Consider the following 24237-nt stretch of genomic DNA (forward strand, 5'->3'; position numbering starts at 1 on the left):
AAGTGAGACAACTCGATGCTATTTGTGATAAATAATAATTATTAGCTTCCCAGGGGAATACTCTTCCAGGAATCATATGAGGCTCATATTAGACCAACTATGACCGAAGAATGTGTGATCATAATTTTCTTTGATATGAAACGGCATGTGATCATAGTTTTTTAGACATAAAATGATGTGTGATCATAATTTTCTTGGATATAGAATGATGTGTGATCATAATTTTTTGGACATGAAGTTAGGAAAACATGACTCTATACTATTTATTTACACTTTTTTTATTGGAGTAAATTTTTGTAGTAATGATCTTTCAGTAGTAGCATACGCTCCAATTATGAGAAATCAATATTATTGAGTGAATCCAAATAATTGATGAGTGTCACAAACTGATTAGTGCTTGAATGCGTAATAATAGTGGTAAAGACCATCAGAAGTAAATTTTCCTAAAAAAAAAAGTTTATGAATCTAAACTTGGCAACTAAGAGAAAAGTTTGACAAGAACATTAACTATTAATCACTAATTTAGCTATTAGAACCCTTTCTTCAATGTTGAAGCATATTCAAAGAATACCAAAATCATGAAAAAAAAATTGAAAAAAAATAAGGCGATTGAGTTGAATTGATCTTTCTTCACACTTCAATCTTCGAAATACTTCTCTAACGTTGTTTAAGCGAAATAAGGCTCTCCAAGCACATAAAAACACGACCAACTCTGCTGATTCCATGAATGCTGATCTTCCAATGGCTTTTGTCATAAAATTGTACATGATTAACTGTTGTCCGAACACCATCAAATCATGAGACTTTGTCCAGAAATTCAAATGTTTTAATTTCGGATAGGGGACGGAGACCCTCATCTCCATATTTTGTCACAACCCAAAACTAGTTATATGTCCCACCACAAGGACAAGAATAATATGTTATGCATAACCATTATCTGAAGACTCCCAGTTTCATCCTTCGATTAGTACTTCCGGCATAACCACAGTCAAGCGGGAGTGGAATTTCTCGAACCCTCTCCTCCCCCGTTAGAGCAACAGAAACAATTAACCGTGACTGGTCTCCGAGTCTTTCCCTGAACCAGTGGAGATCTCCATTCAGCACAATCCCTGGTTCACTTGCACAAAATCTGTAGGGAAGTGATCCCTCGATCGTTCTCCAAGAATCGGCTTCCAACGTATAAACACTAAACACGCCATCTTCATCAAAATCATAAAGCAAGAGGTTGATTAAGCAATTGTATTTCGTGTAGAGTCCCTTAACCACCTTGTGTTCATAAGTGGAATGATCAAATCCAATCCCATATAGATTGATTGAACTACGATACTTCTCTTCTTTTGGTATTGTTGGTAGTTTCTTGGTTTCCTTGGTGGAGAGGTTAACCAAATATAACCTCAAGTAGCACATCATGCAAAACAACAGGTCGTTACGGGAACACAACATGGAAACCCAAACACCTGGCACTTCTTTATAAACATACTCGTGCTTGATGGCTGCTACTACACTTGGATCACCGGTATCATTACGATCATCGTGATACTTATGATCTAGAAACTTGTCGAGATGCATGAAGTGAATGCCATTATATGCCGCATCAGTAAACATGATCCTTCGTGTTTGGCAGTGTAGACGATCTTTGTCTTTGATCGCTTTGATGAAGTGTGTTATGACGAATTTGGGGTCAGAGATCAGAGAACGCCATGACTTTGAGATGCACTTAAAGCGGCATAAGGACTTAACTGGCAACCATGAAAGTATCTCGTGTATGATCTCGGGTGGAAGTTTGTGTTGGTTGATTAAGGTCTAAACTATCATTTCATTATTTGTAACAAGTTGTTAGTTTGAGTAATTAGAATTGTTAGTGATCAAGGGCTGAGATTAGATTAATTTGTAGTAGGCTCAAATGTAAGCAAGTGTCAAGATCTCATAGGGTCTTGTAATGAATGGTTGGATGACCTCATAGGCTTTCCTAGATTCTCTCCCTCTCGAACGGTTATGAGAATGGTCACCATTTTCAAATCGTATGGGATTTGGAAACTGGTAGACAAGGGGATTACTATTCCATAATCGAAGAAGAAGGGAGAAAAGGGAAAAACAAAGAATGAGGATGGCAAGGAAGATTCATCCGAGTCGGATGTCGTTGAAGGAGACGATGACGAGTGCATTCATGGAGGATCAACTAATTAAGGATGCTAAAGCCCTAGGAATCATTCAGAGTGCAGTCTCTAAGGAGATCTTCCCTAGGATTGTGAACCAAGAGACATCCAAGGGTGCATGGGATCTACTCCAAAAGGAATTTCGTGGCTATGAACATGCAAGATATGTCAAACTCCAAAGTTTACGTCTTGAATTTGAATATATGAGGATGAAAGAAATGAATCTCTATCTGCCTATCTTACTATATTATTTGAACTAATTAATCAAATGAAATCACATAGGGATGATGCTGCAAGCTCAGATCATGCTTTCTCTAGTATGAATCTTGTACCTAAAGCACAGAATAGGCCATTTACACAAGGAAATCACAATAAGGGAAAGAAGAATTGGAAGTCTAAGCCTAAGAAATGGGAAAACAATACTCACCAGCCTGAGAGATAAGGTGAGATCACTGAGGGTGCTAAACAAAAGTGCAAAATCTATGATAAGGCTCACTATAGAGAGTGTTGGTTTAAGGGAAAACCTAAATGCCATAATTGCAACAGATTTGGACATGTAGTGAATGATTATCATCAGCCTAAGAAAACATATGCTGCCAACTATTTGAACCATGTTCAAGACAATGCATTGATGTTCTATGCTTGCCATAAGGTCTCTATGCAAGAAAATAGTAGTGTTTGGTATCTGGATAGTTGTTGTAGTAACCACATGACTAGTATTGAATCATTGTTTATCAACATTGACATAAATATAAGGTGTAAGGTGAAAATAGGCACAAGGACTTGGTTGATTCAATTGGGAAAGAAACTCTGGTAGTGGAGACTAAGAGATGAACTAGGTACATACCAGAAGGCATGATTGTACCAGGTTTAGATGAGAACATTCTCAATGTAGGCCAAATGGTAGAACTTGGGTATTGGCTAGTATTTGGTGATTTCATTGCTTGCATATTTAGTGACATAGAACTGCAAGACCATGTTGCTACTGTGCAAATGAAAGGAAATAGATGTTTCCCTCTAATGTTTGAATATGTGGATCACATTGTAGCAAATAGAGCAACTATTGAAGGAAATACATGGAAATGGCACATAAGATTTGGGCATCTTAACTATGACAGTTTGAGAATGCTGCAAGAAATGTGCATGGTGTATGGTCTGCTTCACTTACAAGAGCATAATCAGGTGTGTGAAGGGTGTGCCACTGGAAAGGCTCACAGAGAGGCCTTTAACAAAGAACAGAGATAGAAGGCAACATTTCCACTAGAACTTGTACACATATATATATGTGTGGAACCATGAGTGAGACTCTTGGTGGCAGCAAATACTTTCTTACCTTAATCGATGACAAGTCAAGGATGTGTTGGGTCTAATTCTTGAAGTATAAGTATGAGGTATTCAGAATTTTTAAAATGTTCAAGGCTATGGTTAAACTACAAACTGGTCACAAGTTGAAGAAGCTCAGAAGTGACAGGGGGGAGAGTATACATCTTTAAAATTTGAGAAGTTTTGTGAAGATGTTGGTATTGAAAAGCAACTCGCTGTTGCTTATTCTCCCCAGCAAAATGACATTGTTGAGAGGAAAAATCGTACTATTGTAGAGATAGCAAGAACCGTGCTCTATGAAAAGAAGCTACCACTCAAGTTCTGGGGTGAAGCAGTTCACACTGTTGTCTACATACTTAATAGGTGTCCTACAAAAGCATTGGAAAACAAGACTCCCGTTGAAGAGTTTTGTGGTAGAAAACCAGGAGTAAAGCACTTGAGAATTTTTGGTTTTGTGTGCTACACTCATGTGCCAACTCAGTTAAGGCAGAAACTGGATGAAACTGGAAATAAATATGTATTTGTTAGATATAGGACAAGATAGAAGGGTTATAGAGTGTATGATCTAAAAAGCAACAAGATCATTGTTTCCATAAGTGTCATTTTTTATGAAGATGCAATGCTCAATTGGGAGAATATGGAGACAGTGCACATCCCTCTACCCTATTCAGAAGCTAATGAAGGTGCAAGCATAACTGAGATTGAAAGTGGTGTATGTGAGGAATCTAATATTGATTCTTCTAAGTCGAATGATTTAACCACAGGTGAAAAGTGTATTACTGGTGTACACAGTAATGTTTCTAATGCTGTGAATGTGGAGAGTGAGATCTAACTCACAGAAACTTATGACAATACACCAAAAAAATGGAGAAACTTGAATGAAGTGTTTGCTCAATGTAGACTCAATGTCATTGACCTTGAGAACTACAATGAAGCCTCTAAGATGAAGATTGGAATAAAGCAATGAATGATGAGATCACTATGATTGAGAAGAATGGTACTTGGAAATTGGTTGATAGGCCAAGTGACAAACCAATTGTTAGAGTAAAATGGATTTTCAAAACCAAACTGAATTTAGATGGCACTATACAAAAATACAAGGCAAGATTAGTTGCCAAAGGGTACACTCAAAAGCATGTGATTGATTTTAATGAGACTTTTGCACATGTGGCTAGATTGGACACTATAAGGACTTTCATTGCTTTGGCAGCACATAAAGGGTGGAAATTGTTCTAGTTAGATGTGAAGTCCGCTTTTCTGAATGGGATCATTGAAGAAGAAGTGTATATAGATCAACCAAATGGGTATCTTGTCAAGGAAGAAGAACACAAGGTATACAAGTTAAAGAAAGCCTTGTATGGACTGAAGCAAGCTCCTAAAGCTTGGTATAGCAACATTGACACCTACTTGATGTAGTGTGGGTTTACAAAATGTCCAAGTGAAACTACTCTATATGTGAAGCATAAGGAAGGATATGGAACTTTAATTGTTTCAACATACATGGATGACATTGTCTACATGGGAAGTTGTTCACAGATGATTGAAGATTTCAAATGCGACATGATGAGTAAGTATGAGATGACAGAGTTAGGACTGTTGCATCATTTCCTGGGAATTGGAGTTATTCAACAAGAAGGGAACATATTCATTCATCAAAAGAAATATGCATTGAGTTTGATTGACAAGTTTGGATTGAAGAATTGCAAACTTGTCTCAATCCCTCTACCTTCCACTGATAAGCTAAGGAAAGATGATGGGAGTGAGGCTATAGATGAGGAATTGTATAGAAGAATTGTTGGCAGCCTTCTGCATTTGACTACAACAAGGCTTGATATCATGTACTCAACATGGGTACTTGCTAAATACATGCATTGTCCCTCCACCAAGCATCATAAGATGTGTAGAAGGAATTGTGGATTATGGAATCAAGTATAAGAAAGGAAATGCAGCCTTGCTTATATGTTTCTATGACAGTGACTAGAGTGGGGATGAAGATGATATGAAATCCACATCAGGCTATGCTTTTAGCTTTGGTAGTGGTGTTTTCTCTTGGGCCTCTGTAAAGCAACAAAGTGTTACACTCTCAACTGCATAAGCCGAGTATATGAGTGCCTCTGAAGCTACTACTCAAGCTATATGGATGAGATTTGTGATGCATGATTTTGGTGAAGAACTTTGAACCAACCCTCTTGATGTGTGACAACACATCTACAATTGTAATGTCAAATAACCCTGTATTTCATCAGAGGTCTAAACATATCAAGAGGAAATTCCATTTCATCAGGGATGCAATCCAAGAAGGAATAATTGATTTACAATTCTGTAGGTGTGAGGAGCAATTGGCAGACATCTTCACCAAGGCTTTGGCTAAGGATAGATTATGTGCTTTGAGGGACAAGCTTGGAGTAATTTTAGTCAAGACCTTAGAAGAGAGTGTTGGTTGATTAAGGTCTAAACTGTTATTTCATTATTTGTAGCAAGTTGTTAGTTTGAGTAATTAGAGTTGTTAGTGATCAAGGGCTAACATTAACTTTGACCTTTTTGTACTCATTAGAGTCGACAATTGTCAAACGAAAAGAAGAATTAGGAGTTCCAGAGAGTGAAAAGCCCTCGTGGACTCGCCGTCTACTGTCTGATGAGAAGTTGTTGGAAGATCGACAGGTTTTCAACATTGAATCAATTAAAAAAAACTCATGCATCAAATTCACAGTATGTTTTGTAAGTGATTCGGATGATTTGTGACAGGACGAAGAACATAAATTAGCTTTGACCACTTTGTGCTCATTAGAGTCGACAATTGCCAAGAAAAATGAAGAATTAGAATTAGTTCTAGAGAGTGGAAAACCCTCATGGACTCGCCGTCTACTATTTGATGAGAAGTTGTTGTGCTAAAAAATCAGGTAAGATGTTCAAAATGTCATATTGCTTATCAGATTTGAGTCGGAATGATATAAATCTTTTTCTCTTTGTTTCTTAACTACTCAATAACTCGAAAAAAATGTAGTAAAAGAATTAGAATAGTAATATGCTTGTTATCATCGGATGTAGACTTTTAAATGGTTCGAGTTATAGATGTTATCCTCATAGTCGAAAATTATATTAATAAATGAGCTATCTTCTGTATTTTAACTTGTAAGCCATTGTTCATGGTTTTCTTTCTCATCCTAAGGAAGAGGCGAACGAGCTATGCCGAACACTAGATGAGAATGAAGATAGGCTGCGTGCTGCCTCGGAGATGGCAGATGTGATTTATCATGGCATGGCTCTACTGGCTTGTAAAGGCATGAAAATGGAAGAGGTTTTGGAAATTCTTCGGCATAGGTTTTCCTAGTCGGGTATCGAGGAAAAGAGAAACCGCAAGTCACAAGCCTAGACACGGGAAGCTCAGTCTGTCAAAGTTGAAATGATCTACTTTGATCACCTCTTTTTTTTTATCGATGTATTCACCATATACTGTGGTCTTAATTTGCTAAAAGGTGTATTTCTGAACGTAAATTTACAGATAATTTGGGTAGTGTGTGTGATTTTAAATCTCAGTCATTTGGTTAACTAGTTCCGATTAGGGATGGGCAATGGTTATGCAGGCGGGTAACTGCGGTTAATTTACCCATAACCGTTTATGCTCATATACGCATAACCGTTTACCCGTTGGGTAATTGCCTAAACGGTTATACACATACCCGTAACCGTTTATAAACGGTTAACCATACTCATAACCACATACCCATTTAACCGTAACCGTTTAATACCCGTTTACCCATTTATCTTTTTTAACCCGTTTATCTTTTTTTTTTTTACCATTACCCTTTTTTCACCCGTCTACATGTTTTTTAACAACTTGAAAATTAACAAAAATTGTCATAATTTTTTTTTTGACAATTAAATACTGTTATAGGTACATTCATCATACATTTCCATATTTTAATTTTTTAAGTCCTTATACCATTCCAATAATTGAAATAATAGTTTACGGATGATATTTTTAACTGTTACCAATGAAGGTAAATATAATATTTGCTAAGTATTATGGAGTTACAAAAATTGTTTAGAAGACATTTTTGTCAAAGCATTTCTGTCAATTTCACAGTTACCCGCAAGGAATTTAAATTAATTTGGCCAATTCCTTGATGATGAGAATCATCATTTCTGTAGTAGTGTTATTGAGAGAATGATCGATGAATTACTTGCTAATTTATTGGGTGCTAAGTATTATTGGATCGAGAACATGCTTTGTGTTAGTTTTACATATATAAAATAAATGGGTAAACGGTTACCTGTTTATAACAGTGGTTAATACCCATAACAACTCATTTAAATTTCGCGGGTAAACGGTTATACCCATAACCGTTTATTTATTTAAACGGTTACCCATAACCGTAACCGTTTAATTTAAATGGAGAGGTAACCGTGATTACCCATAACCAATGAGTATTTGCCCATCCCTAGTTCCGATTAACGACAAAGATGGCACTACCAGCGCTCAAAACATTTTAGAGCTCATTTGGAAGAGCTTTTAAAATGATTGAAAACGTTTTTGGTGAAATTAATTTTGGATTCCAAAAGCCCTTTAGGTGTTTTTTGGAAGAAGCATCAAATACATGCTTCTTGCAGGAAGCACTTAAACTGTTTTTCCAAGATTTACTTGGATTTTTTTATTAAGGATTGGTTTCAAAAATATTTTCATCAAAAGCGCTTTCTTAAACTGCTTTTCCAGGATTTATTTGGATTTATACTAAGGATTGGTTTCAAAAATATTTTTATTAAAAACACTTTCAGTCATTTTAAAAGCACTTCTAAATGAGTCTTTATTGTGCTACAAGTTACAAAGACTTCTAAATGAGCCTTTATTGTGCTACAAGTTACAAATGAGCATTTATTGTGCTACAAGTTACAAAGACTTCTAAATGAGCCTTTATTGTGCTATAAGTTACAAATGAGCCTTTATTGTGCTACAAGTTACAAACGAGTGTTCTGAATGAGCCTTTATTGTGCTACAAGTTACAAATGAGTGTTGTTAATAGGAGAATTATAAAACTATTTAAATAAAAAATAAAAAACTTTTTCCGCTGCCGGGATTCGAACCCGGTTGTGATACAATGCTCAATCCAATTTATGTGCTACAGCGGAATATTTGTTGCTAGTAGAAGAATTAACATTTTATTGTGAAAGAACTTGATGCTATTTGTCATAGAGAATAAATATTAGCTTCCCAGGGGAATACTCTTTCCAGTTAAGGGATCACCTGAGGCTCATATTAGACCAACTATTATCCAACGATGTGTGATCATAATTTTCTTAGATATGAAATGGTCTGTGATCATAATTTTCTTGGACATAGAATAGTCTATCTTATTATTGCAGATATAATCTCTTTTGTCTCAGTTCCTCTCAAGATTTTAGTTTTGGGGGCCTCACACATATTTCTTCAATTCCTAGGAAAGTTGATATCTTCTTTTCTTATTTCCCTTGTTGGTCCTTTTTGGTGACAAATGGCTTCACCTTGTATTTATGTACCATGAAAGTTGATTTGAATGGCGATTCCACACTTGCATTCTGTGCAATCTGTGAGAGTTTCTTCCTCGTGCCGCATTTCCTTTCCTAACCAGTATCATTATGGTAGAAGCAATTTCAGCAGAAAGAGCAGTTCTCTTATTTATGCTTCCACCAGCAACTTTGACAGGGACCTCCATCTTCAATTAAAGGTACCTACTTCTGCAGTTAATTTCACTAGGTAAATGTTGATTGTCATTCTATACTAGAAATATTTCTAATCGAGATGACGCATAGTGAAATCGAGATGAGATCATAATATCTATTAATATTATTTCAGGTTGAAACAGTGTTAGATAGTGTAAAATGGGATGACAAAGGTTTAGCAGTGGCCATAGCTCAAAACGTTGACACAGAAGCCATCTTGATGCAAGGCTTTGCTAACAGGGAGGCAGTGGCCACGACAATTTCCTCACGGAAGGCTACATTCTACAGTCGGTCGCAATCAACCTTGTGGACAAAGGGAGAGACCTCCAATAATTTCATTAATGTCCAAGAAATCTTCCTTGATTGTGACCGAGACTCTGTATGTCATTGGCTAGTTTAGCTGGAACCTACTCACTAATATATTTTTTTTACATCAATTACTTTAACTCAGACCTATTTCTCAGATAATATACCTTGGGGAGCTTGATGGACCTACCTGCCACACAGGGTCAGAGATGTGCCGTTACACCCCAGTGCTTGATTTGTTGGAACATCGACAGGTTTTCAACATTGAATCAATTAAAAAAAAAAAACTCATGCACCAAATTTACAGTATGTTTTTAAGTGATTCATATGATTTGTGATACGACGAAGAACATAAATTAGCTTTGACCACTTTGTACTCATTAGAGTCGACAATTGCCAGCGAAAAGAAGAATTAGAAGTTCAAGAGAATGGAAAACCCTCGTGGACTCGCCGTCTACTATCTGATGAGAAGTTGTTGTGCTCAAAAACCAGGTAAGATGTTCAAAATGTCATATTGCTCGTCAGATTTGAGTCGAAATGATATAAATCTTTTTCACTTTGTTTCTTAACTTCTCAATAACTCGAAAAAAAGGTAGTAAAAGAATTAGAATAGTGATATGCTTGTTATTATCGGATGCAGACTTTTAGGTGGTTCGAGTTATAGATGTTATCCTCATGGTCGAAAACTATATTAAGAAATAAGCTATCTTCTGTATTTTCACTTGTAAGCCATTGTTCATGGTTTTCTTTCTCATTACAAGGAAGAGGCGGACGAGCTATGCCAAACACTGGAGGAGAATGAAGATAGGTTGTGTGCTGCCTCGGAGATGGCATATGTGCTTTATCATGGCATGGCTCTGCTGGGCAGTAAAGGCATGAAAATGGAAGAGGTTTTGGAAATTCTTCGACGTAGGTTTTCCCAATCGGGTATCGAGGAAAAGAGAAACCGCAAGTCACAAGCCTAGACACGGGCAGCTAAGTCTGTCAAGTTTAAATGATTTGCTTTGATCACCTCTTCTGTTTTATCGTTTTATTCACCATACATTGTGGTCTTAATTTGTACCAGGAGTATTTCTGAACCTAAATTTGCAGCTAATTTGGGTAGGGTGCGTGATTTTAAATCTCAATCATTTGGTTAACTAGTTCCGATCAACGACAAAGATGGTAGTACCGGTGTTCAAACCATTTTAGGGTTCATTTGGAAGTACTTTTAAAATAACTGAAAGCGCTTTTGGTGAAATTAATTTTGGATTCCAAAAACACTTTAAGTGCTTTTTGGAAGAAACACCAGATATATGCGTCTTGCAGAAAGTACTTAAACTGCTTTTCGAGAATTACTTAGATTTTTACTAAAGATTTGTTCCAAAAACACTTTAGGCGCTTTTGGTGAAATTAATTTTGGATTCCAAAAACAATTTAGGTGCTTTTTGGAAGAAACACCAAATATATGCTTCTTGCAAGAAGTACTTAAACTGCTTTTCGAGAATTACTTGGATTTTTACTAGAGATTGGTTTCAAAAATATTTTCATCATAAGCACTTTCAATCATTTTAAAAGTACTTCTAAATGAGCCCTCATTTTACTACAAGTTACGAAAGAGTGGGTTGTTAATAGGAGAATTAAAAAACTATTTAAATAAAAAATGAAAAACCTTTTTCCGCTGCCGGGATTCGAACCCGGTTGTGATACAAAGCTCAATCCAATTTATGTGCTACAGCGGATTATTGGTTGCTGGTAGAAGAATTAAAAGTTTATTTAAAGTGAGAGAACTCGATGCTATTTGTGATAAATAATAAATTTTAGCTTCCCAAGGGAATGCTCTTTCCAGTTAAGGGATCATTTGAGGCTCATATTAGACCAACTATGATCGAACTGATGTGTGATCATAATTTTCTTAGATATGAAACGGCATGTCATCATAATTTTCTTGGATATAGAACGATGTGTGATCATAATTTTTTTGGACATGAAGAAGAAAACATGACTATGTCTATACTATTTACTTACACTTTTTTATTGGAGTAAATTTTTGTAGTAATATTCTTTCAGTAAAGATCTATAGCATATGTTCAAATTATGAGAAATCAATATAACTGGGTGAATCCAAATAATTGATTAGTGTCACAAACTGATTAGTGCTTGGACGGGTAATAGTAGTAGTAAAGATCATCAGAAGTAAAATTTTCTTTAAAAAAAAAAGTTTATGAATCTAAACTTGGCAACTAAGAGAAAAGTTTGACAAGAACATTAACTATTAATCACTATTTTTTAGATGGCACAATTTTGTCGAACCCACGCCACACATACATTACTCCTCCCGGTCAAGGGTTCCTTCCCCGGAAACTGCACAACATCACTTCCAACACATCCTCCCGCTGGTCAAATCTGCTTTGGAAACTGCCCAAATAACGCCTAAGGAAATTGATTGCCTCTGTTACACCAAGGGTCCTGGCGTGGGAGCACCACTACAAGTTGCTGCCATTGTTGTTAGGGTTCTTTCACAGCTGTGGAAGAAGCCCATTGTTGCAGTTAATCACTGTATTGCACATATTGAAGCATATTCAAATAATACCAAAATCATGAAAAAAATTTATAATAAAAAAAAAGGAAGGCGATTGAGTTGAAATGATCTTTTCATGCTTCAATCTTCAAATTACTTCTCTGACGTTGTTTAAGCGAAATAAGGCTCTCCAAGCATGTAAAAACACGACCAACTTTGCCGATTCCACGAATGTTGATCTTCCAATGGCTTTCGTCATTAAAATTGTACATGATTAACTGTTCTCCAAACACCATCAAATCATGGGACTTTGTCCAGAAACCGGAATGTTTTAACTTCAAATATGGGATGGAGACCCTCATTTTAGTCCAAGACTCCCTCGCTCCATATTCCGTCATGACCCAAAACTCATTATATGTCCCACCACGAGGACAAGAATAATACGTTATGCATAACCATTGTCTAAAGACTCCCAGTTTCATCCTCCGATTAGTACTTCCGACATAACCACATTCAAGCGGGAGCGGAATTTCTCGAACCCTCTCCTCCCCCGATAGAGCGACGGAAACAATCAACCGTGACTGGTCTTCGAGTCTTTCCCCGAACCAGTGGAGATCTCCATTCAGCATAATCCCTTGTTCACTTGCATAAAATCTGTAGGGAAATAATCCCTTGATCTTCCTCCAAGAATCGGTTTCCAGCATATAAACACTAAACACAACATCTTCATCAAAATCATTGAGCAAGAGGTTGATTAAGCGATTGTGTTTCGTGTAGAGTCCTTTAACCACCTTGTGTTCATAAGTGGAGTGATCAAATCCAATCCCATATAGATTGATTGAACTACGATACTTCTCTTCTTTTGGTATTTTTGGCAGTTTCTTGGTTTCCTTGGTGGAGGGGTTAACCAAATATAACCTCGAGTCGCACAGCATGCATAACAACAGGTCGTTGCAGGAACACAACAGGGAAACCCAAACACCCGACAATTCGCTATAAACATACTCGTGCTCGATGGCTGCTACTACACTTCGATCACCGGTATCATCAGGATCATCGTGATACTTATGATCGAGAAACTTGTCGAGATGCATGGAGTAGAGGCCATTATGTGCCGCATCAGTAAACATGACACTTCGTGTTTGGCAATGTAGACGGTCTTTGTCTTTGATCGCTTTGATGAAGTGCGTTGTGACGAATTTGGGGTCAGAGATCAGAGAACACCATGACTTTGAGACGCACTCAAAGCGGCGTAAGGACTTAACTGGCAACCATGAAAGAATCCCGTGTATGACCTCGGGCGGAAGGTTGTTAGGGTTTTCCCTCAGCTGGCTTTTCATTCTTTCGAAGACAAAGAGAGAGAACTAACTTATCAGCAACTTATATATTCGGGTAATTTGCTTGTTATTCTAGTCCTAGTCGAGTTTTAAGTCCTGCAATGTTGGTATTGAACAAGGAATCCGGCAGGGTTAAGGGTCCCTAATCCCCATCAAAAGCTAATTAAGGAGTCTGATTAAATAGTTCACCAGAAGGACTCTAAAACTAATTTCTGGAATAATACAATTACAGAGAAATTTTCAATGAAATTAATTAAAACAATCCTTAATGCATTATTTCCGCCCGTAGGCTCTTCAAATCCCTTTTCCTCTATAAATTTTCCCTCAATTCGAATACATCTAGTTCAGTGTACAATTTTTCCGGTATGCTAATCCAGTCGCTTCCTAATTAGATAAACAAGTAAAATAACATGACAAAAGGTTAACATACATGTATTTACCGTGCCTGGAATCACGAACATGTGAGATTCATCAAGACAACAGCCGAAAAAATAGTCCACCAGAAGTGCAGTGTTCATCCACAATGTCGGTAAAGCAAACCTGGACAACTTTCTGTGACCTGTGAGATCATGCTTGGTGAATGTTGTGGATGGCTGCGGTGATACTTTGTGAATCAAATTCCATGATCTTCGTCCAGTTCTCACAGTCTCCGATTTCCTGCGACACAAACCCAGCCACAAAAGAGTCAAACTGTTAGCACACTCCACTCTCGAAAACTTCAGAAATTTTGGCACAGCTATTGGCCAAAAAGAAAGAAAAGGTTAAGGAGCTATGTCATGGGCAGGAGCATGATGCATGCCCTTGTGGATTTGGTTGCGACTATAGCTCACATTTCTCAAAAGATAATTATTATTTTGTTCCTTAGAAGTTAAATGAAGTAATGAACCTTTATGGCACTGTTGATAGAGTGAGCGACCGAGAGCCATTGATCAGTAAGTTTGACAAATTGGGAAATGGTGGCATTCAGTAGTTCGCCTTCTCTACCACAATCACTCACATTATTCTTAATTATTTATTTGATTACTAATTCATTCAAACAGTTGAGAATCCTGGCAACAAAAAGAAACAAACCATATATCTAATGTTGGCGGTACTGACCAGTGAGTTTGTGGATTCTGAGGGAGGCATGGTGGTGCTCTTGTACCAATTGGAGCACAGTATCTTCTAGTTCCCCTGGCTTTGTTTTGGACGAGCAGGATGCCACTGGAGCATGTTCTAGGGGAAGAGATGCTGGTGAATACATGCTTGGCAGAAAGTTCTCGGAGAGTGAGCTGTGCTGACTTCTTAACAGCCCTGTTTAAGGTGGGTTAAGAGGGGTAACTTTTAAAGCCTGTTTATCTGCAACAATAAAGTAAACACTGGATCAGATTTTTTATTTATTTATTTATTTTTCACATCATAATCTGATAACTAAAAACTTTTCTCAAAGATAACAATACTTCTCAGTTAAAGGTAGAGATTCAACGAGTTCCAGCAGATACACTTTTATTTGATATTGAAAAGCTTCGTCCAAAAACTCGTAAAAAGATTGTTATCATATAGTCAACTAGGCTATGACTGATATAACAGTTATAACTTTTAATCCGCGATGAAATGAACATAGGGGAAACAGATATATACAAAAGATTCAAATTTATACTATTCCGCTTCAAATCCAATTTGGCAGATGCACTTATCAAAATCCAACGCAGAAAAGTATAACCACACCAGATGCCAACCGCATATAGGCTGGCTCTAATTTAGGCAGTAGCCCACATTAGCAATACTGGCAGTCGGTAGATTTGCGTAGATAAGATCAAAGTAAATGGGAGATGTGCTCACAAATGATCAATGACTCTACCTGATTTGAGCATGAGCATTCGGATCTCCATAGTCATCTTCAAGAACATATAGAAGCTTCCTGTAAGCATGCCCATTGAGAAGGTCTTTCTCTTCAAATTCCTTCAACAACTTCATTGCCTCTCCAACCCTTCCTTGTCTGCAGATTTCATCAAGAACTGTCTTATAAGTAATGAATTCAGCTGATCTTCGATTCTCAATCATCTCCCACAGATACTTCAGTGCCTCCTCAACCTCTCCATGAAGAACCAAAGCGTTCACAAGCGAGTTGTATGATTTACTACTCGGCATAAACCCTTTGCTCTTCATTTCATTGCACAGCTGCTTAGCATTGTGTGTCCGGCCTTGGCAACATAACCCATGGATGATATAATCGTAGGAAAACGAGTTTGGTGTGCATTTATAGACCACATCCATCTGATGGAATATTCTAAGTGCGTCATTGAGATGAAGGGAAAGTACATAACCCTTAATCATAGAATTCAAAGAGTAAATATCAGGCTCAATCCCATCATCCACCATTTGCCGAAACAGACACCTGGTGGTCTCCATATACATGTGATTTATGTAAGAATTAGATCCCCTACTCAAAAAGGCCGTAAAGAGAATATTATACGTCCTAATTGAAGGCCTACACTCCATGTTTCTGCTGTTCCTCATGTGTTTAAATATATTGACAGCTCTAGTCAACTTCCGGGCTTCTGTGAAAAAGTAAATAATGGAATTGTAAAGTGCCTCAGAACCAATGAAAGAAATAGCAAGCACTTGGTTGACAACATCATCCATTTCTTGATACATTTTAGCTACACCAAGTTTCTTGATCGTAATGTGATAAGTAGAAACATCGTGTTTGAACCGTGGCTGTTGTGATGCCCAATTGAACAACTCTAAGCACACAAAAGGATTGTCTTGCTGAGTTATAACATTGCAAAGTTCTTCAGGTGTAAATCTAGGCAACAACTGGGATAAGGCCCTTTGAAACTGGACTTCATCAAGAGTCGATTTATTGGACTCCGATCTCTTACGCTCTCTCCTTCTAAAAGATCGCGATGGGGGCTTGGTCGAGTAATAATTACACAGCAAAAATCGCTCATATATACCAGGATATCCATTTGAAATGATTTTGGGAATTGGGTCAATTTGGGTTTGAATCAAATAGTGTATAGGCCTCAAAGTGCCAGTGATGGAATTCAAACTATAAGAAAGAACATCCATTCTAAAGCAATATCTACGAACGGAAATCATATTACTGAATGGTTTACCGCAAGATGGAAGCACTCAGTTTCGTACTACTGCACTTCTTAATTTGGTTGTGCCTCCTTACGCATTATGAAGGTTTAGCCCAAAAACTGAAATCACAAACACAAATCATCAAAGCTCAATCAGACACTTACTTTTAAAGAATGACACATATAAACCAAAAGGAAGTACATTCTCATATCACGAAAACATGGCCTTTCATCATCAAACAGATTTTTTTTTTTTTTTTTTTTGTGGAAAAACAAAACATGAAATGTTTTGAAATTAGATCTTTCTATAATCACATACATGATTACGGAAAATCAAGCTAACCCAGAATCCAAAATCCAAAAAAACAAATCCACAAATTACAAAATTCTCCAACTTTACTCTGAAAACTGACCAAAAACCACAAAACAGGTGCAAAATAACAGCCGCCTTAGGTTCAAAAGTATACAGTAAAAAAAAAGAGAATTCATGTAAAATGGTTGAATACCCAACCAATAATCTCGATGGAAACATTGAATTCAACAGTTTCCAGGGGAAATACTTGTAAGTTTAATTCATATTTCGCTTTGTCTTGGCAATCAAACAGGTCGTAAGGAAATCAAGAGAAGCTGAGAAGAGACTACCTGAAAAATAAGAGTGCTACTCTGTCAGTGACCGAGTGCTTGGTTGCTGAGAATCGATGAGAAATGTGACTTCAGTACTCTACCAGGAGCTTTGCTGCACAGGAAGTGGTCTATAATAGCAACTCCACCCTTGATCGGTAATTGCTAGATCTATTGGGCAATTAGCAATTGTTGCTTTAGTGAACAATAATTAACCGAGTGCATTGATATTCCGTAAATAAATTTTTAGGCAATTGAAATTAAAAAATTATTTACAAAATAATAATAAGTTTAATTTCAAATAGTACTTGTAACCAATTCCGTTACGTCACGACTCACGTGTTATCATTTGAAATTACAATCTCATTCCGGTTCATATTCCCTTGGTTTTTTTTTTTTTTGTATTTATTTATATTTTTTTTAACATTTTTTAATTTGGATGACATTTTATTTTCAATCCAGAGTTCAGGTTGTGCCACATGGACAACAAGTCTTTTACATTTTTTTTATTTTCAAAATCATGATTAGAAACAATTGTCGGATTTGAGAAATCCAACGGCCCAAATTCAAAGACTACCGCAATGCAGGCCCGTTGCTTGGGTTTTTATTGGACGACTGCACCCACTCGCCTGGCACAAAAAAAAATTATAACGAGGTGACGTGGAACTGCATCACGCAATGGGTTGGGTGATTGCGTCCCAATTGAGTAGTTAGGCCTTCTCCTTTTTTGTAGCCCGAATGATTGGGCCTTGGCTAGAGCTCATATTGTTGGGATCAGGATCCTCTCTTGAGCAAATGGAGAGGATCCTCTCTTGAGCAAATGGAAAGGATCTTCCTTACCATGTCCATCTGGCTGTTCAAATTTTATCTAACGGCTACAATTATTATAACTTTTAGAGGGTCCCCTTGTTTGTAGCCGTTAGATAAAATTTGAACGGCCTGATGAGCCTAGTCATGAGGATCCTCTCCATTTGCTCATGAGAGGATCCGGATCCATATTGTTGGTTTTGGTTGATTGAATCACTCAATTCCTTTAGTAATTGGGAGGGTATAATTACTCCCAACTTTATGAGTATATCTCAAGTTCTCAACCCCCATCTATCCCATTACTCTCCCTCTTCTCCGCAGTCCTATCTCAAAGTTTTGCACCTCCTCCATCTTTATCTCGCCCATTTCACGAAATTCTAGTAGCTCTCATTTCTAGTGATTGGGTCATCTATCTCGCGCTGAATTTCTTTCTTTCTCATATTTGGTCTCTTTGATGTTGGATTTGGTCATGGCATAGGTAAATGGCAACAAAAAATCATAGGTTTCATGAAAATTACTTTGATATACTGATATTATGTGAAGATTTCATAAATATTTACAAACAACCAACTTTCAACGAACACCAATAGTGTCTCTAACTTTCATGAATTTTTTTTTTAAAATTTCGTCAAAAATAAAATAAAACAATAACATGATGTCAGCATGACGTCAGGTAGCATGTGCTTGGGCTAGGCTATAGGGCTGGTTGCTCTTGGCCAACCCTTTGGCCGGTTCTCCCATTTTTAGTTGGGTGGTGCCCACGAGCCTTTTGCCCTAACCCTCGGTTGGAGACGGTTTTCATGTCAAAACGGGTTATTTTTAGCTCTATAGCCCTTTGGCTGTGTCATGATGACATCATGTTACTGTTTTATTTTATTCTATGGGGTAGAAATGGTTAGGTATTTATAAATAAAAAACTAATTTTTTTATTTATAAATACCTAAGCCATTTCTACCCCATTTCTCACATTCTTTTCACCATTCCATACTATCTTACTTCATTTTATTTCAATTATTCACCAATTTTCACATCCTTTTCATTCTATAAAGATAAGAAATTTGAAGGCTTATTAATTTAGCGACGAATGACACTTAAAATATATCTGAAAACTTTATTTATATATGGTAGTTCAATTTAATTAACCATATTAATTAAATTAAAATAATAAATTATATTTGGCCTATGCCCCTTTGACCCCTTCAGTTGGAGATGGTTTTTTGTCGAAGAGCTATGTTTGGCCTATGATCTTTTGGCCCCCTCGGTTGGAGATGGTATAAAATAAGGAAAACTAATGAAAATGGTTTGAAAACTTTGAGTTTTAATAATAAGGACAAAATAAAGGGTAAAGTGAATAGTACCATGATTGACTTTTTAGTGTAAAAAAGTGGTTTTTCGTTAAAGTGAACAGTACCAGGTGCTTTTCGTTAAAGTTCCCTATAAAATATGGCCTAACACTGTTTAATAAAATATAATTTCTTGCAGAGCTATATGGCTAAACATGGCCCTTGGCCTTCTTTTAATTGGAGATGGCCTAAAAACCCAATGATTGAGGCCCAGTCCATACAACGTCACACATACAATTGTGTTTTGGGTATGGGATAATGCTATTCACACTTATTTTTACATTTTACATGCAATTCTTAATTTTTGATCATCAGATCGAAACATTGAAGAAAATTATTGACGAAAAATTAACAAATATATGTAGAAGGTAAAAGTAAGTGTGTGAATAACACTATCCTTTTGATATTTCTATATCATGAAGGCAAGCAATTACAACTTCAATCAACAACTATTTCGCAGTAAAACAATCACACTGAAAAACTTATCCCGAACGCTTACCGCGCAAACCTCATAAGAATTTGAAGTAAAATGAAGGTACTAGTGATACCTGATACAAGGACGTTGTAATAAAAATAGATCCGAGGATGTTAAAATTTTAATAAATTTTCTTCTATTTATTAAAATAATGATATTGAAGGATGTCGTTACCGGAAAAAACGTGAAACGGGATTACTGAATTCAGAATATGCCAGCGCAGCACATTATGTAGAGTCCGTCGGATCTTTTTTGTAAGTATCTGAGATTTATAAATTGTGTTCGTTTAAATATTTTTATTTAAAATCAAATATAAATAATATTTGACAAAAACTGATCGCATGATGTACGATGAACGAACACGATTTACGGATTTCTCAGCAAAAGGATCCGGAGAGGATCCTGTTGGCATTATGTAATCGGCAAGCAAACAACTACAACCGTCCGATCAAAAATTCAATCATCCAAAGGCGGTGAGTAAAACCCTAACCCAACAGTGGCTCCATTTCCTCCTATTTAAAATTCACGAGGCTCTTACTTTTGCCATCCTCTGCCATTTCTCGTTCTTCGCGCACTAAAGTCGGCGAGATAAACAATCCCCTGAATCTTCCAGTCGCTCTCGTCTGCTTGTTCCAGGTTCGCTCAGATCTCTGTCTCTTTGTTGCAGATTTTGTTATTTATTTAATTAAATCCCTTGCGATTCTATTTGTTCGATTTAATTCTGGTTCCTTTTAGGTGTTAATGAATTGGTGAACTGGGTAGCTGTTTTTGTTTGATATTTGTGATTAGATCTAGATTTCTGTGTGAATTGCATGTGGGTTTTAGGGTTTTCGTATATCTAATCTAACACTGTTAGGGAATTTATTTATTTGTTTATTTGATTTAGAGTTTTGATTCTGGGTCTATTTAATTTGTTCAGATATGGGCTTTAATGTTTGTTTATATGATCGGATACAATCACGCATGTGTTATATTAAATTTTAATAATCTTGATTTTTGTTTTAATATTCTTTAATTGTTTACTATTGTTTTTGTTCTGGTGTGTGGATTTGATCAGTTCCGTGAAATTGGTTCCCTAAAGCAATAGTAATAGTTGTGGCGTTTTGAAAATCTGACGCTCAATTTGTTTTGGGTATTTTGTGGAATTTCTGGATCAACTCCTATTTTGTTAGGAGCATCTAAACGACTCTGTATTTGGATAATCTTTTACATCGATTTGGTTGTAGCGTTCTTATATGTTCTGCAGAATGTTGTTGTTTGGCTAACTGGCTGATTTATTTTTGTGAATGTGTTTGATATTTCAGTTCTGTTGCTGATAATCCGTCATGGGTAAAGAGAAGTTCCATATCAACATTGTGGTCATTGGCCATGTCGACTCTGGCAAGTCAACCACCACTGGCCACTTGATCTACAAGCTTGGTGGTATTGACAAGCGTGTGATCGAGAGGTTCGAGAAGGAGGCTGCTGAGATGAACAAGAGGTCATTCAAGTATGCCTGGGTGTTGGACAAGCTTAAGGCTGAGCGTGAGCGTGGTATTACCATTGATATTGCCTTGTGGAAATTTGAGACCACCAAGTACTACTGCACTGTCATTGATGCTCCTGGACATCGTGACTTTATCAAGAACATGATTACGGGAACCTCCCAGGCTGACTGTGCCATCCTCATCATTGACTCCACCACTGGAGGTTTTGAAGCTGGTATTTCCAAGGATGGTCAGACCCGTGAGCATGCTTTGCTTGCTTTCACTCTTGGTGTCAAGCAAATGATTTGCTGCTGCAACAAGGTGAGCCTTATATATCTTGTGTCTATGTATTTCAAATTTTATATTGTTTGGTATTTCATTGTTTTTATATTGCAATTGTATATTGAATTTTTTTATGACAATGATACTTCAATTGATATTGGTTGTCAGCAATTATTGCTGTGATTTCACAAGCAGTTCTAACTCATGTCACACAATGTCGATTATTGTGTACAGATGGATGCCACCACTCCCAAGTACTCGAAGGCAAGGTACGAAGAAATTGTGAAGGAAGTGTCGTCCTATCTCAAGAAGGTTGGCTACAACCCAGATAAGATTCCCTTTGTCCCCATTTCTGGGTTTGAGGGTGACAACATGATTGAGAGGTCCACCAACCTTGACTGGTACAAGGGTCCCACCCTTCTTGAGGCTCTTGACCAGATCAACGAGCCCAAGAGGCCCTCAGACAAGCCCCTCCGGCTTCCACTTCAGGATGTGTACAAGATTGGTGGTATTGGTACCGTTCCTGTTGGACGAGTTGAGACTGGTGTCATTAAGCCTGGTATGGTGGTGACTTTTGGCCCAACTGGGCTAACTACTGAGGTCAAGTCTGTTGAGATGCACCACGAAGCTATGCTGGAGGCCCTTCCAGGTGATAATGTTGGATTCAACGTGAAGAATGTTGCTGTCAAGGATCTCAAGCGTGGTTATGTTGCTTCCAACTCCAAGGATGATCCTGCAAAGGAGGCTGCTAACTTTACCTCTCAGGTCATCATCATGAACCACCCCGGGCAGATTGGACAGGGATATGCACCAGTTCTTGACTGTCATACCTCCCACATTGCTGTCAAGTTTGCTGAGCTTGTGACAAAGATTGACAGGCGATCTGGCAAGGAGCTCGAGAAGGAGCCTAAGTTCTTGAAGAATGGTGATGCCGGATTTGTGAAGATGATTCCAACTAAGCCCATGGTTGTCGAGACCTTCTCTGAGTACCCACCACTTGGACGTTTTGCTGTGAGGGACATGCGCCAGACTGTTGCAGTTGGTGTCATCAAGAGCGTTGAGAAGAAGGATCCAACTGGAGCTAAGATCACCAAGGCCGCCGCTAAGAAGAAGTGAACCGCTGTGGTTCATCAGATTTCCGCAGGCGAAATCTCCTATCCTAATAATAATAATAGTCGTAAAAACTTGTCTTCTAGTATTTCTATGGATTGCTGGTTGTTGTGGTTGTCGTCGTTGGGCATTCATTCTCAGAATTGGGTGCTCGACCGGCGGTGGCGATGCTAGTGTGTTCTTGTGCTGTCTCCTCCGTTGAGAGTCTAGGTGCTCTGGGTTTTTCCCAGTGCGGCTAAAAGCTTTTGTGACTGGTTCTTGCTACTCTCGGTATAAAAACTTAGCGTCTAATAAATATGTTCTTGTGGTATTTCATATTTCGTACTTAGCATGTGATTTTTCCAGTTCCTTTTTATATGATTTTGAAGCAGCATATGCGTCGGGGATAATTATATTATCTCTGATAACCAAACTTTAATCTCCGGCAAGCGCCGACTGCAGAGAATGTGGTCCTCCGATGATGTCTTGTATGGGGATATGTTGTAGAATGTTGTTTATTCTTTTTGTCTTGATACTTTCAGTACGGAGAGCAATTTACATGAAATGGTTTTACTGCTGCATGGCTGCCGGCTTGGTCAAATGATATATTGTTGCATGAAAAATAACTTGCAACAATTTGTTATTGGATCTAATCCGTTTCATGTAGCTCATTCTCTTCCATGAGAATTAGACTTGTATGGTGTTTGGTGTTGACCTTGGGTTTGCATTAGATCACAAGTGGATGGAGTGTTATTGGACGGTGTACGTTGCACTTTGACATCAACATTTGTGCCAAGGGACGATCATTAGGCTGGGATAAAGCGACTCAGTTTGGCTTCAACATTTTTACAAAGACAACGCCTTCAGCTTAATGACAAGGCAATTTTACCTTGTTAAGCCCCCCGAGGCAAGGCAATGTTGCCTTGTTAAGCCCCTCGAGGCAAGGCAATGTTGCCTTATTATTCCATTTTTGAGGCAACATTTTCCTGTTGCCTTGTCATTGGAGAGATGAAATGCCATTGAGATTCAAGGGTTTATAGTCGGAAAGGGATCCTTTACGGATCCCTTCCACTAAATCCACCCAATCAATCAATCCAAGCCATTGAAATTTGATCCAACGGCTACAAACAGGGAGCCATTTTAAAAGTTATAATAACTTTAGCCGTTAGATCAAATTTCAAGGGTCCATATTAGGTAGTTTGGTGGAAGAGATCCGGAGATGATCTCTTTCCTTTATAGTCAGTTTTCATTTGACTTACCAGATTATGTGGTCCACTAAAAACACGACGTGTTAGATGTTTAAGTTTTATAACCAAGTAACCATACCTCTTTTCTCTTAGGTTTTTTAGCCAAAATGATCCATGAGATTTGTATAACTCATCACTTTGGTTCTTGAGATTTAAAATCAATAAAAGTGGTTTATGAAATTGTCCATCATCAATCATTTTGGTTATTCCATGAAAAATTATGTTAAATAAAGATCAAAATGACAAAAATACCCTCATTTTAATAAACAATAGGCCAAAATGATTTGAAAAAAAAATTGAGGGTATTTTTGTCATTTTATGCTTATTTAGTGGAGATTTTTCACGAAATGACCAAAATGATTTATAGTGGACAAACTCAGGGACCAATTATATCGATTTCAAATCTCTATGACCAAAGTGAGGAGTTATGCAAACCTCATAGATAATTTCGGCTAAAAAGCCTTTCTGTTATTAAACCCATTACCAAATAGAATCCTCCTCCTCCAACTAGTCTACAAGA

At 37.4% G+C, this 24237-nt stretch overlaps 5 protein-coding genes across 11 annotated transcripts; 2 read left to right on the forward strand and 3 right to left on the reverse strand.

Moving 5' to 3' along the window:
• Window positions 1-933: 933 nt before the first annotated feature.
• On the reverse strand, window positions 934-1605 carry LOC139194642 (F-box/kelch-repeat protein At3g06240-like). Its single transcript, XM_070819533.1, has one exon. The coding sequence runs from the start codon at window positions 1603-1605 to the stop codon at window positions 934-936; it is 672 nt and encodes a 223-aa protein (XP_070675634.1).
• A 7215-nt stretch (window positions 1606-8820) lies between these two features.
• On the forward strand, window positions 8821-10609 carry LOC103418845 (histidine biosynthesis bifunctional protein hisIE, chloroplastic-like). Of its 5 annotated transcripts, none has more exons than XM_070818297.1 (5): window positions 8821-9181; window positions 9310-9555; window positions 9641-9788; window positions 9883-9974; window positions 10244-10609. In XM_070818297.1, the coding sequence occupies exons 1-4, from the start codon at window positions 9011-9013 to the stop codon at window positions 9945-9947; spliced, it is 630 nt and encodes a 209-aa protein (XP_070674398.1). In that variant the 5' UTR covers window positions 8821-9010; the 3' UTR covers window positions 9948-9974; window positions 10244-10609. The 5 variants fall into 5 exon arrangements, with proteins under 5 accessions (XP_070674398.1, XP_070674399.1, XP_070674400.1 ...); XM_070818298.1 differs by having other exon boundaries at window positions 9641-9736; window positions 9867-9974; XM_070818299.1 differs by having other exon boundaries at window positions 9641-9736; window positions 9867-9974; window positions 10248-10609.
• Window positions 10610-12116: 1507 nt separating this feature from the next.
• Window positions 12117-13322, reverse strand: LOC139187430 (F-box/kelch-repeat protein At3g06240-like). Its single transcript, XM_070819534.1, has one exon. It carries the CDS (start codon window positions 13320-13322, stop codon window positions 12117-12119), a length of 1206 nt encoding a protein of 401 aa, XP_070675635.1.
• A 300-nt stretch (window positions 13323-13622) lies between these two features.
• Window positions 13623-17196, reverse strand: LOC114824160 (pentatricopeptide repeat-containing protein At2g27800, mitochondrial-like). 3 transcript variants are annotated; one of them, XM_070818945.1, is made up of 5 exons: window positions 17030-17169; window positions 15160-16507; window positions 14418-14657; window positions 14206-14294; window positions 13623-13976 (listed from the first exon to the last, which is right to left on the reverse strand). In XM_070818945.1, the coding sequence occupies exons 2-3, from the start codon at window positions 16401-16403 to the stop codon at window positions 14654-14656; spliced, it is 1248 nt and encodes a 415-aa protein (XP_070675046.1). In that variant the 5' UTR covers window positions 16404-16507; window positions 17030-17169; the 3' UTR covers window positions 13623-13976; window positions 14206-14294; window positions 14418-14653. The 3 variants fall into 3 exon arrangements, with proteins under 3 accessions (XP_070675046.1, XP_070675045.1, XP_070675047.1); XM_070818944.1 differs by having other exon boundaries at window positions 14206-14299; XM_070818946.1 differs by lacking the exon at window positions 14206-14294 and having other exon boundaries at window positions 17030-17196.
• Window positions 17197-20108: 2912 nt separating this feature from the next.
• LOC103447858 (elongation factor 1-alpha-like) lies at window positions 20109-22801 on the forward strand. The gene is made up of 3 exons (XM_029099752.2): window positions 20109-20269; window positions 20938-21420; window positions 21616-22801. Exons 2-3 carry the CDS (start codon window positions 20959-20961, stop codon window positions 22495-22497), a joined length of 1344 nt encoding a protein of 447 aa, XP_028955585.1. The 5' UTR covers window positions 20109-20269; window positions 20938-20958; the 3' UTR covers window positions 22498-22801.
• Window positions 22802-24237: the final 1436 nt, after the last annotated feature.

Source organism: Malus domestica, chromosome 03 (genome assembly GCF_042453785.1).
Source record: "Malus domestica chromosome 03, GDT2T_hap1".
In the NCBI taxonomy this organism is placed as follows: Eukaryota; Viridiplantae; Streptophyta; class Magnoliopsida; order Rosales; family Rosaceae; genus Malus; species Malus domestica.